This window comes from Gadus morhua, chromosome 8 (assembly GCF_902167405.1).
Source record: "Gadus morhua chromosome 8, gadMor3.0, whole genome shotgun sequence".
Classification (NCBI taxonomy): Eukaryota; Metazoa; Chordata; class Actinopteri; order Gadiformes; family Gadidae; genus Gadus; species Gadus morhua.
Genome location: NC_044055.1, coordinates 18,940,644 through 18,961,907, shown reverse-complemented (window position 1 = coordinate 18,961,907; position 21,264 = coordinate 18,940,644). Strand labels below are relative to the sequence as shown.

The 21,264-nt window shown below is 47.1% G+C and overlaps 2 protein-coding genes across 4 annotated transcripts; one reads left to right on the top strand and one right to left on the bottom strand.

Moving 5' to 3' along the window:
• Nucleotides 1-320: 320 nt before the first annotated feature.
• ccl20a.3 (chemokine (C-C motif) ligand 20a, duplicate 3) lies at nucleotides 321-2,738 on the bottom strand. Its single transcript, XM_030364048.1, has 4 exons — nucleotides 2,579-2,738; nucleotides 2,345-2,453; nucleotides 2,170-2,244; nucleotides 321-951 (listed from the first exon to the last, which is right to left on the bottom strand). The coding sequence occupies exons 1-4, from the start codon at nucleotides 2,652-2,654 to the stop codon at nucleotides 915-917; spliced, it is 297 nt and encodes a 98-aa protein (XP_030219908.1). The 5' UTR covers nucleotides 2,655-2,738; the 3' UTR covers nucleotides 321-914.
• An 8,362-nt stretch (nucleotides 2,739-11,100) lies between these two features.
• On the top strand, nucleotides 11,101-21,252 carry capn10 (calpain 10). 3 transcript variants are annotated; one of them, XM_030363709.1, is made up of 13 exons: nucleotides 11,101-11,383; nucleotides 11,714-11,966; nucleotides 13,394-13,525; nucleotides 14,063-14,259; nucleotides 14,474-14,703; nucleotides 15,312-15,444; nucleotides 15,748-15,914; nucleotides 16,492-16,751; nucleotides 17,058-17,260; nucleotides 17,883-18,147; nucleotides 18,330-18,523; nucleotides 18,612-18,657; nucleotides 19,867-21,252. In XM_030363709.1, exons 2-13 carry the CDS (start codon nucleotides 11,823-11,825, stop codon nucleotides 20,074-20,076), a joined length of 2,181 nt encoding a protein of 726 aa, XP_030219569.1. In that variant the 5' UTR covers nucleotides 11,101-11,383; nucleotides 11,714-11,822; the 3' UTR covers nucleotides 20,077-21,252. The 3 variants fall into 3 exon arrangements, with proteins under 3 accessions (XP_030219569.1, XP_030219571.1, XP_030219570.1); XM_030363711.1 differs by having other exon boundaries at nucleotides 11,102-11,383; nucleotides 19,982-21,252; XM_030363710.1 differs by lacking the exon at nucleotides 11,101-11,383 and adding an exon at nucleotides 13,209-13,314 and having other exon boundaries at nucleotides 11,843-11,966.
• Nucleotides 21,253-21,264: the final 12 nt, after the last annotated feature.

Here is a 21,264-nt window from a genome sequence, read left to right as displayed (position 1 = left end):
TTCAGCTCCATTGGTAAAGCTTACAGCTATTGTGACGACCAAAGAATGAAAAGGGGATTCTTATCTTCAAATCAAACTCACCAACTTTAAATGTTGGCAGACCGTAAAGCCTTCGATGGAGAATAATTGACTCATTTTGTGGGCATTAACTTGATAAAAAATAACAATAATTGAACGCTGCAAGTCCTCAAATATGTCGTTGTTGGTGAACTTTTGTTTGAAGTGGTAAACCTCCATCTAGTGGCCATGTACAGCAATGCAAGAGAAAAGCTGAGAACCTCCCATTCCACAACCCGAAGGTAAAGACGCGGTACAGGTTGTCCGCAGAATGTTTCTATTTTTATTTTACAAACAAACATCATACAACTTCTAAAAAACAAAACAATCCAGATTTTTTGAGTCATGGATACAACTTCCTTTATACCAAACGTGTAGGCTCTTTATACTTCCACTTGCATTAATTCTTCCTCTCACATCCTCCTTTAAAAACAAAGGCGCGACGTCTGGGTTTTCCATTGGCCACGTCACCCGAGCACAGGAGGGTATTTTTTCCCTTCAAACAAGATGAGCAGGAACTCAGCCTACGAAGTGTGCTTACCAAATAACGTCTTCACACGCTAAAAATTACAATAATAAAAAAGGAAAGATCTCAACAAGCATAATATTACACAAAATAACTTATGTTAACTTTATATAAATAGCATAATTTAACGAATTTAAATAATTTACAAGCCTTTCTTATGACCGCCATTTCTGTTAAGCCACATACAAGGAAGACAACATTTTATAATTGTACAATTGATGCCTTTCACAAGGGCATACAACAAGAGTAGGCCTGTGTTCGATTATCATCTTCATATAAGCCTCATATTAAGCACAGCAAGCTTCCTTCTTTCTCTTCTGGTGTGAATGCATCACAGCCGGCTCTGATTAAGTGTCCTGGCTTTTCTGCTGCAATGACAATTAAAGAAAAAGAAGGGGTTTCAGTTAGGGGACACGTGAATGTTCAGAGGGTGCTGAAGCAGCCGAGCTGACCCTAGATGTCCAGAGTGCTCTGTGGTCAAGGTGTAATTTATACTTCCTCATGAATAAAATAACCTGGCTGGTTGCCCTCAGTAAGTTTACGTCAGCGGATGACATCACTTGCCGTATGGCATCACGTGTTACAGCTTCGACCCCGGGCCAGGACCCCGCCCGCAGACCTGTCAGCGACGTTGAAATGGGCTCCCATTCAATTTGTATGGGACGAGCTATCGCGTGCGGGCGGGGGGAATGCGGCACGTCGAAGGGGAGGGACGAAAGTTGAACTTCAGTGTACTTTATGCATTACTGCGTAGTGCAGCACGCGTTCGGCCATGCGATTTGACAATGGCAAAGCATGGCTCGGCTCCTAGGTCCATGCTCGGCTACACTAGAGTGATCTCCTTTTTGAGGCTGCGTGGCGACGCCCCGCCCCCTATCTATTGATCTATTGGCTTCTCGTTTGAGATTCCCACTTTGTTGCAGTCGGTGATGCCAATGCCGGGAACTTCAGTTGGAAGAGCGCCAATGAAAACATTAGCCCGTTAAATGAATAAACATGTTCTGTACTCTTGAGATTGTTCTAAACAATGAAAAACTATATATATTGTTGAGCACTCATATTTGTTGGATCTATATCTTCTATGCTCCTCTTAGTGTGTGTCCGGCGGAGCAGGTCGTTTTTTTTTTTATAGTCAATCGTTTTGAGGGCAGCATAACAATAGTCTTCATATAGGCCTTGTCCGGTGACAGGTGTTGTGCCAACGATTAACAAAAAACGCCTATTATGGGTTGTATTATCAATTTAAATCCAGTTTACAACTGTTAGAAATTACTGTATCGGTTTTAATATAGGTCGCAGAGCAGGTGTCATTATGCAAAGTCATAACGATATTTGCAAAATAGTTAATCTTATTTTATATATAAACGGTAAATCATTTGAAATAAAGTTTTCCAAATCTAGGCCTTAATTAACAAGTTATAAGACATACCATACGACACCCATGTGTGGAAAAAAACCATTCGACCTGCATAGTAGTTAAATAGATAACGGTGATGGTTTCCCCACAGAGACATAGTGATGGAGAGTTTACAGAGTTTGTCTTTTGACCACACAAAAGAGTGATTGTAGTCGGACCAAAAGCCTACCTGATTCGGTTGATGTAGTTTTGAACCCAGAATAAAGCAGGATCTGCACATGCTTGTCCCTTCTTTGTGTGGAAACTATGAAGAAAAAAAAAAAGTAAACCGTTAAGGTGCGTGTTTGAAGTGGCTGGCGGTGTCTTTAGAAGACATAAAGCTCACAGCAGTGTTGATGACTCACATTATGGCATCGATGGGACATAGCTCTACGACAGACTGCACAGAGTAACCCTTTATGACACGGAAAGGGAGTTTGCCCCGGGTGAATTCTCTGCAGCATGCATGCGGTGCTGCGGGAAAGACATGTTTTTGTTAGATACACACAGACAGACAGACAGACAAACAGACAGAGACAGGCAGACGGACAGACAGGACCTTTAGATTGAAATACAGATAGATGGACCCTCATATTTACCTGCAGATGTCGGGGTAGCGTACAGCCAGATGGTGGCGAGCAGGAGGGCCATCATTAGACCTTTGACATGTGCCATGGCTTATTATGTGTGGGCAGTAATGTCTCTCAGCTCACTCTCTCTCACTTCTGGGCTAAAGAGTTCTGGTTATGGCTGTGTTGTAGAATCTCCTCATCCTTTATAATCAACACTCTGCAAGGCGGGGCAAGAAAGTTCCACTCAGAAATGGGACACCTGTGGAACTTACCCACGCATTATGCTTCAACAAAACTTCCCCACATTGTCCTACGGCAAAATAAGGCAACACCTATAACAAGTTAAGGGTAGTGACCTCCATGTTGGGACTAGACTTTCTTGTTGTTCAATGTGGATATCCGGTGATTAGGAGTAATATTAATATCCCATGATGCTTGGCATGCATATCTTTATAGAATTTGATAAAAATTTTGAGAAATCTCTCATAGTTGGTCTCTTTTTTGTTGAGTGGAGCAGAATAGTGTTTAGGAATGATCAAGCCAATAGGCTCTGGTTTCATCAAATGATAGGCAGCCAGGTAGGTTGCTAAACTAATTATCTGTAAGACGATGCTCAATTATCTGATATTATTAGATGGTATTATGACAGATGCTTTCTAACTGAATTTCTTACTATCTGAATTACATTTAATCATTGTAATATAGGGAAATGTGTTACTCAGAAATGTGTTAATCTATGTATGCCAAATGAACTCGATGGGAGGGAGTTTATAGACTATATATTATGCAAAGATAACAAATTACAGCACAATGGGAAGCTGAGTAATGAGAAACGTCACAACTGTTGGTCTTCCAGTACCACACCTTTACAAACATCCTGTTATGTCACGCAAAGTTTGTTAATTCTGTTGAGCATTTTCATGCCAAGTTAAAATCACTCATGTCTTGTCGTTCACTTCCTCCACTGTGATTGCCTCCCCGGTCCCTGATTCATCTCACCTGTGTTCCCCTCCTCATGTATAAATAGCCCTTGTTCTATTTCATTCCTACTGACCTACTGCTTTAGCACTGGATGTTCCATCTCGCGCATGCGCAGGTCGAGTAATTATACCAAAAAAGTCACCTGTGACACCTGGGTGACCCGAGAAAGTCTATATATTCCGGAGTCACCCAAGTCTGTTCCTTCTATCTTCTCGCGGTAGCGTACTAGCAGGACACGCAAACATTGTTTGTTGTAAGAGATACCATATTTGCTTGTCGCAAGTCGCCTTGTAACCCAAGGGTTGGTGCCTTGATTTGACTTCGTCCACCAAGGGCTGCGACTTGCAATTTGTTTGATTTCGGCAGGGGTGAGTAAAGTGTGTAGGCTACGCGCAGTCGACTATCCGTCGGCTAGCGCGGCAGCTGATTTCACCTTTCTACCCTTTGCTTTAATTTGCTTAGAGCATTAATTGGCGGCTAGTTTTCAGTCGCTGTGTTATTCTTTCGGTCTCGCACCGTTTCTCCTGTGCGTTCGCCTAAGCCCGGTTGCTCATTTGTATGCGCCAGTGCGCGGCTTGGGGTCCAAGCCGCCGTCACTGTATTTATTTAGCCAGTTGCGCTCTTTGATTTGATCGCCAGTGAGTGGCTTGTGTTTCCAAAAGCCGTCACTGTATTTTCCTGGCGCGCCGTCACTGTTTTGTCGGGCTCATTGTTGCTCGGGTGCTCTCGCCTGTAGCTTGATTGCCTAGCCTGCGCTGATTGCTCTCCGGTGGGCTGCTTGGATTACCAAGGCTCGCCGTCACTGTGTTGTTGCCGGGGTGTTGCGTCGTTGCTCGGGTGCTCTCGCCTGTAGCTTGATGGCTTAGCCTGTGTTAATTTGCTCTCCAGTGGGCTGCTTGGGTTTCCAAGGATCGCCTTCACTGTTATTGTCGGGGTGTCGCGTCGTTGCTCGGGTGCTCTCGCCTAAAGCTCGATTGCTTAGCCTGTGTTCATTTGCTCTCCAGTGGGCTGCTTGGGTTTCTAAGGCTCGCAGTCACTGTTATTGTCGGAGTGTCGCGTTGCTCGGGTGCTCTCGCCTGTAGCTTGCCGTCACTGTTATTGTCGTGCTGTCGCATCGTTGCTCGGGTGCTCTCGCCTAAAGCTCGATTGCCTACCCTGTGTTAATTTGTTCTCCAGTGGGCTGCTTGGGTTTCCAAGGCTCGCAGTCACTGTTATTGTCGGGGTGTCGCGTCGCTCGGGTGCTCTCGCCTGTAGCTTGCCGTCACTGTTATTGTCGGGGTGTCGCGTCGTTGCTCGGGTGCTCTCGCCTAAAGCTCGATTGCCTAGCCTACTGATTAATTTGCTTGCAATTAATTTGCCGACATGCTAAGCACCCATAATTGTGTAGCCTGCATGGCCTCCCTGCAGGCGGAGGATGGCCATGACCAGTGCCCTGCATGTCTCGGGGTTGAACACCTGAGGGAAGCAGTGTCAGATAACCCGTGCATGAACTGTAGTTTCATGCCTAATGCACTGAGGCTAGCTAGGTTGGCTGAGGTGGAGGGCAGACCTGGGTTGCCCCCTTCGGGTCTTGGTCCTAGTGGCACCGTGCCTCGGCAGCTGGGGGACCCCCCGGAAGTCCCGTAAGGTCAAAAACTTGGCGACCCAGGTGGATACGCTTTCGGATGAGGTTGCTCAGATTAAAGCCCTCCTACAGAACCTCCAACCAGCTCAGGGTGTACCAGCCGCGGCCCCTGCGGCTGCGCAACCCACTTATACAGAGGATGACATGCTGTCTACAGCTGCGTCCTGTAGCCTCTTTGCAGAGGAGGTAGAGCAAGCGTCCCTTGCCTCTCAGGCGTTCTCTCAAGGGTCTCTGGGCGGCTCGGCTAGAGGGTCAGTGTCCGGCCGCGACACTGTTAGACCAGCCGTGCGAATGGCCCTGGCAAGACTGGGGTTGGATGAAGCTCCTGTTTCATCTGCACCTGTGAACGCCTTTTTTCCACAGGCCACTCAACCTTCCGTTTTCTCTTTGCCCCCCTCTGAGCCGTACATCGCAGAGCTTCATAGATGCTGGCCAGATTCAAGGGCTCTCTCCCAGCACACTAGTGATAGCAGAGGTCTGGCAACTATGGCCAATGCTGATTCTTATGGCTTGAACCAGTTAGCTCCGATTGAGCCTGCTATAGCGTCCCTGGTTGTCTCCCCAGACGAGGCTCTGAGAACCGATGCGCGCTGCCCTCGGCCCCAGTGCCGGATTACAGATGACCTCCTTACCAGGAGTTACAACATTGTTGCCCGTGTGGGACGTCTTGGGAATTCGCTTTCTCACATCGTTCTGGCGCTATCTCAGATTATACGGGGGTCAGGTGTTGATCCTTCAGCACAGACCCTCAGTGATGCTTCACTGCAAACTTTTGCGTACATGACTAGGGAGCTAGGCAGGTTAATGTCAACTGTTACGTTGGCGCGCCGCCAGGTTTGGCTGGCGCAGTCACCCCTGTCGGAGGTGTGTCGACGGACCCTCCGCTCTCTTCCAGTGGTCCCAGGCCAGACGTTTGGGCCAGCTGCTCTTCAGGCCCTGGAGCGAAGTGTACAGGTTGGCCAGGCTAGCCAGCAGTTTGCTAGCTTACGGCGTGCACCTCTGCTTCATTCTAGGCCGGGGGCCTCTGCGGTACCCCATGCCAATAGCTCTCAACCACGTTCAGGTGGACAATCGAGGGGCCAGCACTTCTCAGCACGGGCTGACCAGCGCCGTAGCTCTGCGCCACGGGTGGCATTTCAGGCGCCAAGAGGTTTTGCGCCCAGCCGCCGCCCCCCCAGGGCCGCTAGGGGCAGGGGGGATAGGTACTGAAGTCCAAGGGCCGGTCGTCGGACGCTTTTCTCAGCAAGACCTGAGCTACTGGCAAGTGCAGACCACAGACCCTTGGATAGTGTCCACGCTATCCAACGGGTACACACTCCACTACTTTCAGCGGGATCAAGGTTACCGTGGTCACCAATCCCGACAGATCCCTGGTCCTGAGACAGGAAGTAGCCACCCTCCTTGGGAAGGGTGCTATCGAAATAGTAGAACCACAAGAACAGCTCGATGGGTTCTACTCAACCTACTTTCTGGTACCGAAGAAGGATGGCGGGTTTCGCCCCATTCTGGACTTGAGAGGGCTGAATCAGTTCCTCAAGGTTCTTCCCTTCCACATGCTGCGTGTTGCGGACGTCCTCCAGGCTATCGCTCAGGGGGACTGGTTCGTATCAATAGACCTGAAAGACGCTTACTTTCACGTCCCTATTACCCAACGTCACAGGCGGTTCCTCCGCTTTGCTTTTCTGGGCAAGGTGTACCAGTTCACGGTTCTTCTGTTCGGGCTGTCTCTGGCCCCGCGTATATTTACACGGTGTGTAGCAGCAGCCCTGTCACCATTACAGGTCACAGGTATGGCGATACTGCCATACCTGGACGACTGGTTGGTCATTTCCCCAACTCGGGAGCAGGCGGTCAGGGACACAGCCATGCTCCTCAGCCATGTGGACCGGCTTGGCCTCATGGTCAACTTTACCAAGAGCAACCTTACACCATGGCGGGTTGTGAGCTATCTGGGGCTGGTGCTCGACTCGGTGGCCATGCGAGCCTGCCTCTCTCCAAAGCGCGCAGCTACCATTCTGCAGCTGCTACTGCGCTTCATGCGGGGGAAGTTCCTGGAATACAGCCTCTTCCTTCGACTGATAGGTATGCTGACCTCAGCATCAATGGTGGTCCCACTAGGCCTTCTGGAATTGCGTTCCCTTCAGATCTGGGTGAATGGTCTCCACTTGGACCCCAAGTGGCAGAGACACAAGATGGTCAGGGTGTCTGGGCGGTGCCTTCGGGCCCTCAGACCCTGGAGAGAGAGGGCATACCTGATTGCGGGGTCGCCCTTAGGGAGGATAGCTTCCCGGCGGGAGGTTGTGGAGACGGACGCCTCCCTTTCCGGCTGGGGTGCAGTATGGCAGTGCAGGACTGTCGGAGGCCAGTGGGATGCCCAGCAGAAACTGGAGCATATAAATGTGCTGGAACTCCTTGCGGTGTTCTTAGCTCTCAGGCACTCAGGGGGGCACCAGATGGAGGCAGAGCCTGCGGGTCACGCAAAGGCTCCTTCCGTGGGCGTTCCCCCATTTTCTAAGCCTGAGGGCTGTCAAAGGTTCCAGGTGTCCGGAACACAGCGGCAGACCTTCTCTCTCGCCAAGGGCCACCCCCCGGAGAGTGGAGACTCCATCCGGAGGTGGTGGGGATGATTTGGGACAGGTATGGCAGGGCAGTGGCGGATCTCTTTGCTTCCGAAGAGACCAAGATCAAGACGGCATTTCTCCTTGCCATTGCAACTGCAAAACGGGTCGTGAACTCCATGCCTTGTCAGTGAGCCAGGCGTGTTTGCGCTGGCACGCAGATGGGTCAGGAGTGGTGCTCTGGCCGAACCCATCCTTCCTACCCAAACGATTGTCTCCCCATCATGTAAACCAATCAATCGAGTTGGCTGCTTTCAATCCCCCAGGCTCTCCAGGGGGTGCAGAAAGAGTGTCAGACCTGTTGTGCCCGGTGCGGGCGCTTAGAGCATATGTTGAAGCGACAACCAGCTTGCGTAAGACAGATAACCTCTTTGTCTGTTACGGGGGCTGCAGGAAGGGGGCTGCCCTGTCGAAACAGAGACTCTCCCACTGGGTTGTGGATGTGGTCTTGAATGCCTATAGGGCACAGGGGCTCCCTATGCCCTTGGCCGTTAAGTGCCACTCTACCAGGAGTATGGCTACATCATGGGCTGCCTTGAAGGGGGTTCCACTTCAGGACATATGCTCCGCGGCTACATGGTCCTCATCATGTACGTTTGCCCGATACTACAGGGTTAATGTCGCTGCTCCTCATCCTGTGGCGACGGCTGTCTTGTCGACGGCTTCAAGCCCTTGATTGGGGAGCACTCTTCGTGACCTTTTTGGTATTGGTCATCCAGTGCTAAAGCACCGCCTCTGGCGGTCAGTAGGAATAAATAGAACCATAGTTACGTATGTAACTATGGTTCTATGAATTCCGGATGACCGCCAGAGTTCTCTGTCACTCAGACTTCTCAGATTCCGCGAGAAGATCCAGTTGGAACAGATCCTCGGGTGACTCCGGAATATATAGACTTTCTCGGGTCACCCAGGTGTCACAGCTGACTTTTTTGGTATAATTACTCGACCTGCGCATGCGCGAGATGGAACATCCAATGCTAAAGCACCGCCTCTGGCGGTCATCCGGAATTCATAGAACCGTAGTTACATACGTAACTATCGTTTTCCTTTATCTAAATAGCGTTTTTGGTTTAAACATGCTACCGTTGTCAAGTTAAAATTGTACCGGAGGCGAAAATTGTACCGGCCTACGTCATCAGTTGTTGACAACTTGACAACTGATTTGATTGGGTTGTCCGTTGCTGGGCAGGTTTCGAAAAACATTCGGCTCATGTTTCCAAAGACGAAATAACATAATACAGATAACGGATCGCTAGATAACACTTGTTTTTACTTTATATTTGTATTGTATTGAATTGTTTAATCGAATTTAGCTAGTAAACTGAGTGTTTAAAGCAGGTTTCAATAACCTGTCTTGTCACGCTCAATGAAGGAGTGTGTCATGCCAAATTTGTACCGGCTGCCAAATTTGTACCGGGCGTGTCATCCATACGTAATCCATTCCAAACCTGCCTGGCAACAGATGATCGCGTCGTCCGTTGCCAGGCTGGACAGGAGTCCCTGTCCCTGAGTCAAGTTGCGACACATTCCCATTGAAACAGGTTAACGATTATGCTACTCAACAGGTATGCATCCGATGAAGAAATCACAATGTTTGTGCAATACTTTATCAAATATGTGTGGGTTTACTTGATGCCATTGACATAGGAAGTGTGTAGGCCGTCATAAAATGAAAGTGCTTTTTTAGGTCAGAGGAAGACTTGCACTTATATCTTGTACTCAGAAGAAGAGAAAAAGGGCACGAGTGACTGTAAAGTAGGTCAACCGTGACAAATATGACATACTTTCTTAACCTATGAGAATTTGTCGTTTTTTGAATAACCACAGCCTTTGTTAACGTGCCATTGTTACGTGCCATTGTTATAGTACTTATACATTATCTATTACCCAAGGCATCCTTTAAAACAGGCCTTATGTTGCTGTATCATTTAAAACTATAAAATGTGTTGAACTTTTCTATTCACTGTCAAGCACCTTCAGATTGTCTCTGAAAATGAAACGTGCATACCAATCAAATATAGTTAGATCAAGAAAATTGATAGTTCAACAAAATAAAATACTAATTAAAGATACAAACATAAAATCGCACTACCTATCTTTCTATCTATAATGTATTAATAAGCAATCTGGTACTGCTGATCAGAAGTGACAAGCATTGAGGGAAGTGGGCTTAAGATCAGGGGTTCCATCTGACCCAAATACATTCAGCATCATCATTGCAATTGCATTTGTTCCTGAAACCAGGGTTCTTTCCGATCATCTTGGGGCCACAGGTCACATCCTACATGTTCAGAAGTGTCACGCAAAAGGTCCATTTTAAATGGAAAATAAATCACTGAACAATTTATGACCAAAACAAGTCTGACGGATTTATTAATTTGTTTCCTACAGGGTGTCGCCCTGGTGAATTGGCGTCCTAGATGATGTCACTTTTACAGAGGCCTTGCCTAAAATCGATAGTGATTTTTGTTTCTGGCAGACATAAAAATTCTGGGGTGCCTCGGTGGCTCACTTGGTCGAGTGCATATAGGCCCAGTCCTGAACTCAGCGACCCGGGTTCGACTCCTACCCGTGGTCATCTGCTGCACGTCCCTCATACCTTCCTCTCTATCTCACTCTACAAGAAAGCATAAAAATGCAAAAATAAATCTTAAAAAAACAACACAGTATCGTTTTCTTAAACTTTGTGTTTGAATTCCATATACTAGATACTATTAATGCTATAGATAACAAGGCTAGGGTGCCAACCATGATGACTACTGGTCTTGTTGAAAGCAGTGAGTTTTGCATCAAACTTCATTAATAGTACAGGTATTTTCCCACTAATTGACGCTAGACCTCCCAGGTGCATTGGACAGTAATTCATTTGCCAACAGAAAAGTGTTGCGAAAAGTCGTGTGTTTGGGGTGTTTTTTTTTCTTCTCTTTATAGGTCCCAATAGGTTTATCCTTAAGCTGGATAAACAGTGATTTAAGGAGTAATCAAATGTTTTATTGAGGTTCCCAACAGGTGCATGGTTATCTTAAAAGCAAGTTGATCCAGGATGCCATAAACGCACAACATTAAGATTTCATTGTAAATAGTTGTTTTTGTTGTCTATGTCTTGACCTAATAAAATATTATATTTGAATTGGAGATATCGTTATTTTTGTGCATTATTTGTATTAATGCATTCACTTTCTCACTGTTTCTCCCTACCATACCTACCAACAACGCCATATCACAAAAAAACCCGCAACAGTAATTGGAGCCCTTTCTGCCAGCCAAGACAGGTGGTCATTTTATTTTCTTACGCTAGGTGGCACTGGTGTTCAATAGCATCGGAAGGATTCACTCTTTGAATGGGCAAGTCAGTATCCAACCGGAAGAGCATGAGTTTTTGTGTTTTGGGGATATGTCACTGAAGCTGTAAATTATGCTATTATTAATCTTTTGTAGGGTGAGGTAAAATAAACAATATTGCTTAAATATTATCGCAGCAAAAAGTGTTTACATTAAGGTATATAAGCTCCTGTCGTGCTACATAAGCTAGAATAAGCTAGTCGTTATTGGAATGGTATCACTAGCATCAAAACGCCCGATGGTGCAGCCCACTGTAGGACATGACAGGTAAGATGTAAGGGTGTACTCCAGTTATGAATCCGTCTGCTATCGCGTTCTAGGTTTTGCACATACGCAAAAATATGTTCCTTCTGTTCAGTAACAGTATTTACATTCACTTGTGTGGCTTCAATAACTGGATAATCATGTTCACCCATTATTATTTTTAATTATGTCTACCCTTAGCTTTAGGGACGATGCAATACACAATATAAGAAAGGCTACTTTACATAAAAGCGGACTTTTGCTAAGGGCATAACCTCTAATCAGCCCTTTACATTAACATGAAACCATTGTTTTCATTGTATAATACGTGACTGCTGTTCTCTACTATTCAAGGTAAAAACTACCGGGATGATGACATTGCCAACGACGTAAATGGGGCCACGGCCGACTGATCTAGACTGTTCAAGTCAAGGATCACCTGTGGTCAGGGACAAGATAAGTAATGGATATTGAAAAGTGTGGGGAAGATGGAAGGGCCACTCTGTTCGACGACTCGGACTTTCCATCGGACGATCGCTCGCTGTTCTCTGATTGCTCCTCTCCCCTCGCGCGATTACAGGACGAGGTCACCTGGCGGCGCCCACAGGTAAATCCATAAAAGTTTTATTTACGGAACTATAAATGTTTCATTCGATTAGACTAAGTCTTGGCACGTGCATCGCAACTTCCCCAAAACACAAACGAAGAAAAAACCCAGGGAAAGACCCTTCCTGAATGGCTCAATTAGTTACAACAAATCTAATGCTGTTCATCATAGAGCAGGGTTTTTTTTATACGATAAAAAACAGTCAGAACTATACAGAACTTAGTAGGATCAGTTTAAAGTTCGCGCGGCTTTATTTTCTTGTAGCCTATCACCTACTATCCTTTTCATTAGATACTATTTATTTTATTTATTAGAAGCACATTGTATTGCCACTGTATGGAAGGCTACACTAACTTGCCCCTTATCTAGAGCCTGTTTACCAGTACACAACGTTTAAAACTGAGCAAAGTCGATGCCAACAGACGGTTACAACGTCAATCAATAGTGAAGTATGTGATATGATATGATGATTGTTGTGACGTCAACTCTGACGCTCGGGTTGCTCTACTTGCGCACGAAGTTCTGAGGGAAATCTGCGACTTTACAAAGTGTTCAAGGTGATTTCCTCCGTTCTAAAGGTCCCAACCCCCGAAATTCCCGCAAACTCCGACTGTTTTGAAGGCACCAATAGTACCTTTTCAAGAGTAAACGTCATTGGACGTCACACAATACCTCACAAAGAGCAAATACAATACAACGGACATTGCAAAACACATCAAGCTAAAAAAAACAAACTAATGAATAGCCGAAGTCTAAACAGGTTGAGCTGCATTTTGAAAATGTTGTACGGACTTCGGTGGGAGTTTAAGTCCGTCTGTGCAAGGCACCTCAAAAAGCAGGTGCGCCTGCAGCCATAGGGGGCGCCAATACAATATGCCAATTCACCACACAATGTTATGATACATCATAGAAAGCCGGCGCAGATGATTATTATTTTTTTATATCTGATCGTGGCACTCCCACGTGTCATGAAAGAATGGCGCTCCGGGCGACTGCCCGGTTCGCCCGTGCCTAAAACCGTCACTGAGTCAAAGCCAAAGTTCCTTTCCCCCCAATTCCTCCTCAACCATGGCTGAGATAACCCCAAGTATGAGTCTCGTTATGGAAATAAAAACAATAGAAACATTCACTAAATTAAATAAACGAATGAGACTTTCTCAGTCTGGATTATTTGTTCCCCAATATACTTTCCCTTGTTTTCTTAAAGACTTATTTTTGCATTTTTTTTATGCTTTATTATAGAGAGAGATAGAGAGGGAGGTATGGGAGACAGAGGGGAGGACATGCAGCAAATGACCACGGGCAGGATCCAAATCCGGGTCGCTGCGGTCAGGACTGTGCCTACATGGTACGCGCTTTAACCCGATGCACCACCTCCCTTATTTTCTTCATGGTATTTTTATTTTATACTTGTGTCACCCACCCAGGAACTGTGTGATTGTCCCGTTCTCTTCCCTGCCAACATCAATGAGGGCCACGCTAAACAGGGCTTGCTGGGAGACTGCTGGTTTCTCTGTGCTTGCACTTTTTTGCTGAAGAACAAACATCTGATGAACAAGGTAGAGTCATATATGCGCCTGTGTGGTTACGCTCGTCTTGATTTGCAAGGCAAGACAAGGCAAGTTTGTTTATATAGCACTGTTCAAACACTAGGAAATTAAAAGTTTGTTACAAAGATAGAAATAACATGTCAGAACAATATGAGGGCAATCATTTACGGTAAATGTAATTAAAAAATATAAAAATGTTTGTCTTAAGTAATGTTTATTTATTGGCAAGCAATTAACATTTAAATGGGTTGTTTCATAAAATGAAACTTGTCACATTGAATTGTTTTAATGGTTACTCCAATGGGATGCGTGCAGTGTGCAAACGATAGCAGCCATGCAAGCATAAAAATATGTCATTTCAGAAGTTGCCGAAATGATAAAATAATAGTGCAATGTCATTAAAGAAATTCATGTTCTAACTTTCAGCCTTGCACACCTGTCTGATTGGTAGAATTGGTCGCAGCCCACTTCACAAAGCAGACGGGCACTTAAAATCTTCTGGATTTTTTAAGTATTTCTCCCTTGCTTTCCCTCGATGACACCTAGGTTTGTCCTCCAGACCAGCCCTTGTGGGGGGACTGCATGTACCAGGGGTCCTTCCAGTTTCATATCTGGCAGAAGGGCCATTGGACTATGGTTACCATCGATGACCGCTTGCCCTGCATTGGTTCCACTCTGTGCTTCTCTCGGTGCCACTCCCCCACGGCATTCTGGGTAGCACTACTGGAGAAGGCCTATGCTAAGTGAGTAGCTTGTGAAGGGTTTTATATTTCATGATTTAAAAATTCAAAGCTCTTTTTTCTTTATCTCACGCTGAAGCTTGATGATTCAAGGTGGCTTCGCTTACAATTTCGTGATCAAATATAAAGTTTTGTCCTCCTCGTATTTTATTCGGGATTTCATGTCGACATAGAGTACATTGTCGGTCCACTCATGTATGTCTCTGTGGTCCACCAGGCTCCATGGCTCCTACGAGAGTCTGTGGGCAGGACAGGTGTCCGAGGCCCTGGTGGACCTGAGCGGCGGCCTGGCAGAGCGCTGGAGCCTGGAGAAGGGAGGGGCAGATGAGGCGGAGGGGTCTGGGCAAGACAGCGACCGTCTCCAGAGGAGGAGGCTGGACCTCCGCCTGCTGCGCCCGGTCAGGGACCTCTGCGCTCTCAGCTGCTCCACCCACAGCAGCCCTGGAGGTCAGGCCCTGTGTGTGTGTGTGTGTGTGTGTGTGTGTGTGTGTGTGTGTGTGTGTGTGTGTGTGTGTGTGTGTGTGTGTGTGTGTGTGTGTGTGTGTGTGTGTGTGTGTGTGTGTGTGTGTGTGTGTGTGTGTGGCTATCTCATGGAATTTTAAAGAAGGATGGTCCAAATTGAACACCTTCAACCAGCTAATGATGGTGATTAGGCCTACTCATTATAGCTCATTACATGTGTGGCCTCTGGCCAATAGATGTTTCCATTCTTGCAGGCAGGTAAAAATACAATATTCTAAAAGGTTTGGTAATTTTGGACCCTAAATTTCAGACAGACAGGAGGTTGCTTGGAAGTTGGCTAAATACCATCCCCAGTCTCCCCTGTATCGTCAACATATCTCTTTCCGGTGTCTGATTAGGGTGTTTTTTTATACACATGACACGACAGCAGTGTGTCAAAGCGTTCTAAAGCTTTTGAGTTTTAAATTGAGGATAATATTTTAATGGTGAAATCCAATATATTTCTTCAAATAAATCAAGAGTACCGGTAGTTTGAGCCTTTTTTTGAGTACACCCCGAGACTGAAGTGATCTGGATGGTTGTCATGGCTACAGGTGGTGTTGATCTGGAGCAGTACCACGCTATGAGTGTGACTGAGTGGCTGGACGTGGAGACGGTGTCAGGGCCGCGCCTGACACTGCTCAGGATCAGAAACCCCTGGGGACGACGCGGGACCTGGCTGAAAGGGTGTGTGACCACCTGCATGGGAAAGCACTTTGTATCACATCCAAACTGTTAACAGTTGATGTCTCGCATCCAGTTTTATTTCTTTTTCATTTTTATTACTATCCCATTCTATTGTGATGCACACAATTCCTAATTTGGCTGATTAAAGTAGGTCTTGTTAATCATTCGGTCCAGGTAAATGGCACTGAATAAATGCGGTTCCTCTCAAAACCCCTCGTCTGTGTGTGTGTGTCTCTTTCTCTTTCTTTCTTTCTTTCTTAAACCGTATATATAACACGTATATCCCTCCTCGGGTGTTCCCAGCGAGGCCTGCTGGAGCTCTGTGGACCCCGCCCTCCGGGTGGAGCTCCAGGGCCGGCTGGAGGCAGGGGAGTTCTGGGTGGATGAGGCAGAGTTCCTCTCCCAGTTTGACGACGTGACCGTGGGCTACCCCATCACTGAGGACGGACACCTGAAGAGCATCTTCACCGGTACACCGTCCGCTCATCAGATCAACCATGAAGCGCGGCTATTGGAAGAGTTCTATGAATGCGAGTGTTGTGGAGCCATTTGGAGCCAATAATGTCAGATGGAATTAATGGTCCAACCTTCTGGGCTTTTCTCGGACACAGAGTTGATGCTTTGAGCACGATTTTTCACATCATGCGCATGATAACCGTGATATGGTTTTATGTGCAGAAATATTAATAATAATGCTGGAGCATTATTATTTTTAAATGTATATGATATTATAATTATCTATAGATCAATATGAAAAAACATAGCTGCAGGGTCCTCTTTTTAGAATCATGAATATGGTTATTCCAGCCTTTGATATAAGCTTAATTCACATAGATTTAGTGAGTGCATTTATAAATATTTATACAAAACTTCAAATTGCTATTTCTGGGGTTTCAATACAGGCTCTTTGCTATGAGTATCATTCACATATGAACTGTGATTGGATCATACCAATGTTTGGTGCGTCACTATCTAATAAGCTCTATTTCGAGTGCCCCTCGGGGATGCATTGAGCAGCACTGGTGTCTGACCTCCTTTCGTCCGCAGGCAGCGTCCTGAGCTACAGCCGTCAGCTGCCGGGCAGGTGGACCAGGGGGCTCACTGCGGGGGGCTGCCGGAACTGCACCAGCTACGGCACTAACCCCAAGTTCTGGCTCAAAGTCAGCGAGAGGGGCGAGGTGCTTGTCTCCCTGCACCAGCAAGGGGAATGTAGGGGCAACAAAGAGCGATACGCACACAATCCACTAGAGGGCGGCCCAAACACTCAACCCCTGCACTACCAGGCCATAGCCCTGCACATGTGGAAGGTAGGCAAAAAAATAAAAGAGCATGTGCTATAGTTTGTTTACCATCTCCCCAGTGTTGCAAATCAAGTCTCCCTTTGGGCCACGATTGGGTAGTGACTAGGGTGTCTGACTCCAAGCCCAAAGGTACCGGGTTCGATACCCCACATCACGACCTGTAGGTGTCCTTGAGCAAGATGCCCCACCCATACCTCCATCTGAAGGTCCTAAATCTGAACTCACTGTAGTTTGACACGGAAAGAGCCCTCTGCCAAATGATTCAACTGTAGTAAAATAGTGTCTTCTGTGTCTGCGTTGGTCTGCCACCAGGTAGAGAAGAAGCGCTTCAACCTGGCGCGGGTGTTGAACAAGGCCCCCTCTGCGTCCACACACTGCCACGCCTACGAGAGGGAGGTGGTGCTCCACGGCCACCTGCAGCCGGGCCACTACCTTCTGATCCCCAGCACCTTCCTGGCAGGAGCCCAGAGCAGCTTCCTCATCAGGGCCTTCTCCTCCGGCCCGGTCTCGCTCAGGTTAAAACCCTAGTCCGCTAACAGCTAGCTTGGTAAAGGTCAACGGTCAGTGGATTGCCTTAAGATGGTGCTCTTGCCAGCCACTTCAACTACTATGCAGTGTTTTGTATCAGGGATACCTCTAAGGCATCTGTTCGCACGCATCATAATTTATCAAAGCAATCTCCGAAATATTCACCCTGTATGACAGCCATGCAAGGTGAGGGTTGTGTGTCTTGCGCAACAGCAACTTGACACTAGAATTGAACCAGGAACCCTTTATTTCAGCATACCAGGTCGTAGCCCAGATTGTTTTGATATTCATGCTTACTTTATATTCCGTACACCACATCATGTTTTCACTCCTCATTCAGCAGTATTACTTTCCGTCGGTTTTTCTACTTTGGGGTTTCCTTTGTAATTTTTTGATGCTTCCATTCCGTGCACTCTGGCCTTTGGCCAAAGTTTTGCTACAGTTGAACTAGGTGGTCTAATTACGCTTGTATCCAAAGTTTCTTACAATAGCGCCACCAAGAGTGCATCCGTTCGCACCCTAACCGTGGACGTGTTGATGCAATGCTCTACCGACCGAGCCACACTGTTATGAACCTGATACCAATGAACGTCTGTGTCCTCCCCACAGCGCCATGAGAAGCCCTGCTGGCCCTCCGCTGCCCCTGCTGGCGGACAGCGAGTGGGACCACTGCGACTTCCAGGGCGGCTGGGTGGCAGGGGTCAGTGCCGGGGGCAGCCGGAACTCCCCCTCTCACCGGAAGAACCCCCGCTTCCTGTTGTCCCTCGGCGGCCACGCTGACGCGCCGCCGTCGCCGGGCGTCGACGTCCGGGTCAGCCTGCGGCAGAACCGCCCGGACGCCGACCTGTACGCCATCGGCTTCCACGTCTACAAGGTCTGCAGACGCCTGGCAGGCTCTTCTTCCCTTCTTTAGTCATTGTATGCTTTACAGCGTTTACGTTGACATGTGATCTGTATGTCGTCAGTTAATGACCACTGTTCACTTTGAGATATATTATTGTGTGTGTGTGTGCTTGTGCGTGCGTGTGCGTGCGTGTTTCCGTCTGGCCTATCCAGGTCCCAGAAGGGGCGTCTGTGATGGCCTTACCCCTGGATGAGGAGCCTGTAGCTAGTTGCGTGCCCCACTGCTACACCCAGGATGTTAGTCTGGCCTGCTGCCTGCCCGCTGGGTCCTATGCCATAATTCCCTCCACATACCAGCCCGAACTCCCAGGCAGCTTCACTGTGTCTGTGGCACGCAGGATATACAGGTAGATCTAAGCAAAAACCGACAAAAGGTGTTTATTCTCACAACACAACAAGGCATTTATACCGACTGGTTGTGTTGTGTTTTTCCAGGAAGGTGATGAAAAGCCAGGAACTGCTGGGAAACACCATTCAAGAGGTAGGTTCAATTAGATCCCACAGAAATGTCAAGTTGTGGAATGGAGTTTAAGCTAACAGTGTTAAGTTTATTTGCTTTGTTGTGTAGTCTGGGTCAATGGCACTGAATAACTGCAGTTTCTCTAAAACCACCTCTCTGTCACAGTCTGTGTTTTTTTTTGTCTTTCGCTCTGCATCTCTCTGTCTGTCTGTCTGTCTGTCTGTCTGTCTGTCTGTCTGTCTGTCTCACTAAAATGCATCCTAATGATATACCAGTGATAAATAGTGATATGTGACCTGTGGTTACTAATGGTATCAATATTTAAAAGGAATTAGTATATATTCTCTTTGCACTTCAAAGAAAGCTCCTCTCCTCTACTAACCATAACCACGAGACCTAACGCCACAGCCATGAGCCATGACAGCCCTCTCCACCAAACTTCCCCTCTTTCTCCTTCCCCTTCTTTTCTTTTTTTTCATTTCAATATGAACTGAGAAACACTTCAGACTCTCGGTATTCGTATTGACAAGTAACCAGACTCCTGACTTAGACCGTGAGAACCACTTGTTTCCTAATATCAGACCTTATAGTTGCAGACTATGGGAACCTCTTGGTCTTATGATGTCTGTGTTTACAATGTGAAAATGAATTCCGATAAGAATCATGTACATCCAGTAACTCATTGAAGATGCTTGGTAAATTGCTGCCTTTGTCTTCCCATGCATGTTCATCAAGCTCTATTAAATCGATTGGTCTACTGTTAAGAAGTGTCCTATAAAACATACTCTCTCTCTGTCCCTCTCTCTGTGTTTTTTTTCTGTCTTTGTGTCCCTCTCTCTCTGTGTCTGTCTCTCTGTGTCCCTCTCTCTCTGTGTCCCTCTTTGTGTCTCTGTCTCTCTCTGTCCCTCTCTCTTTGTCTCTGTGTATCTCTCTCTGTGTTTGTCTGTCTATGTCCCTCTATCTTTGTTTCTGTCTCCGTCTGTCTCTGTCTGTCCCTCTCTCTCTGTGTCCCTCTCTCTCTGTGTCCCTCTCTCTCTCTGTCCCTCTCTCTCTCTCTGTCCCTCTCTCTCTTTGTCCCTCTCTCTCTCTGTCCCTCTCTCTCTCTGTCCCTCTCTCTCTTTGTCCCTCTCTCTCTGTCCCTCCCTCTCTCTCTTTGTCCCTCTCCCTCTTTGTCCCTCTCTCTCTGTCCCTCTCTCTGTGTTTCTCTCTCTATGTGTCCCTCTCTCTCAGTGTTTCTCTCTCTCTGTGTCCCCATGTCTCTCTGTCCCTCTGTCTCTCTGTTTCTCTGTCTCTCTCTGTCTCTCTCGCTGTGTGTCACTCTCATTCTGTCTCTCTCTGTCGGCAGGTGTCTCACATCTCTGTGATGCAGAGCTAGATGTGGGGGCCGTGTTCCTGCCCCTCTCACGTAGATTGACCTCGTTGGCCCCGGGGCCGACATGAAGCGACCGACAAACCCTGCCACATACACACCACAGAGAGGCTGTTTGTGTGTGTGTGTGTGTGTGTGTGTGTGTGTGTGTGTGTTTTGTTAGGACTCCTAGGCAGTACTCTTCATAGTGGAGAGGCTAGCTGATGAGCATCATTGCTGCTAATGAAGAATGACGGCGCTAGCGGGTGTAAACAAACGGCCCCCATTGAGGAGGACGCCTGCTGCTGTAGCTTGTTCGCTCGCTGCTGTGCCCGCCACAAAGACCCCCTTTCATGAGGGTCCACACTGGGGCACTGGCAGGGAGGCTGAAGGGGTGGTGGTTATTGTTGGTAAAGGGACAGATCTTAGTATCGGAGCCAATCACACCACACACCAAACCACGCAATGTCATACTCTTTGATGCAATACCACACTCTACCATGCAAAACCACGCCAGTGTTCACCTAGTGCAATGCGTCACTGGAATAACCCAACGCGTGATGATATACTGGTGGGAGGGGTCTGTCAGCTGTAAACATGCCCTTCCTGGAAGGCAAGGCTAGGTTAAAGTGACACTTTTCCTTTGGCACATATTTACCCAAAAGCAGCAGCCTAGGGTCCACTCAACTGGTTAACCGTCCTTGACCGATATTACCTCTTCATGATCCTTGATTAAAAACACTCATCTATCTCTCGCATCTGTCTCCCAGCAAGAGACCTCATGCAGCTCTATTCCCATGATGCACCCCTCCACCTCTACTTCCTGGTTCCGTTCCCAAAGCCAGGAGCTCTGATTTGACCTCAGATGAACCTGTGTTAAAAGTGGCTGTGGTGGACGGATGATGGGGGGAAGGGGGGGGGGGGGGCAGAAACTACTGATGCAGCGCATCAGGGGCGGCATGTTGTGACAGTCTGTTGGGTATCCTCTGAAATGTGAATAGAACAAGGCAGTTGGCCGGAGACGGCACTTGTTTTACTGTGTGTATGTGTGAGAGTGAGATAGTGAGCGCGAGAGAGGCTGACAGCAGCCAGCGTATGTCTGTTCTTACTTCTTGGCCGACTTTATGTAGTCCCTGGTAGAGCTTACTGGACAAAAACAAAATCAGTGCCATATTAATTACTGTTCTGTTGCGTGTATGTTGGGTGCTCCATGCCCGTTCTGATTTAATTGCCACTGCATTGAAATAAATTATAATTCTGATCAGTTATCTGTTTCTACG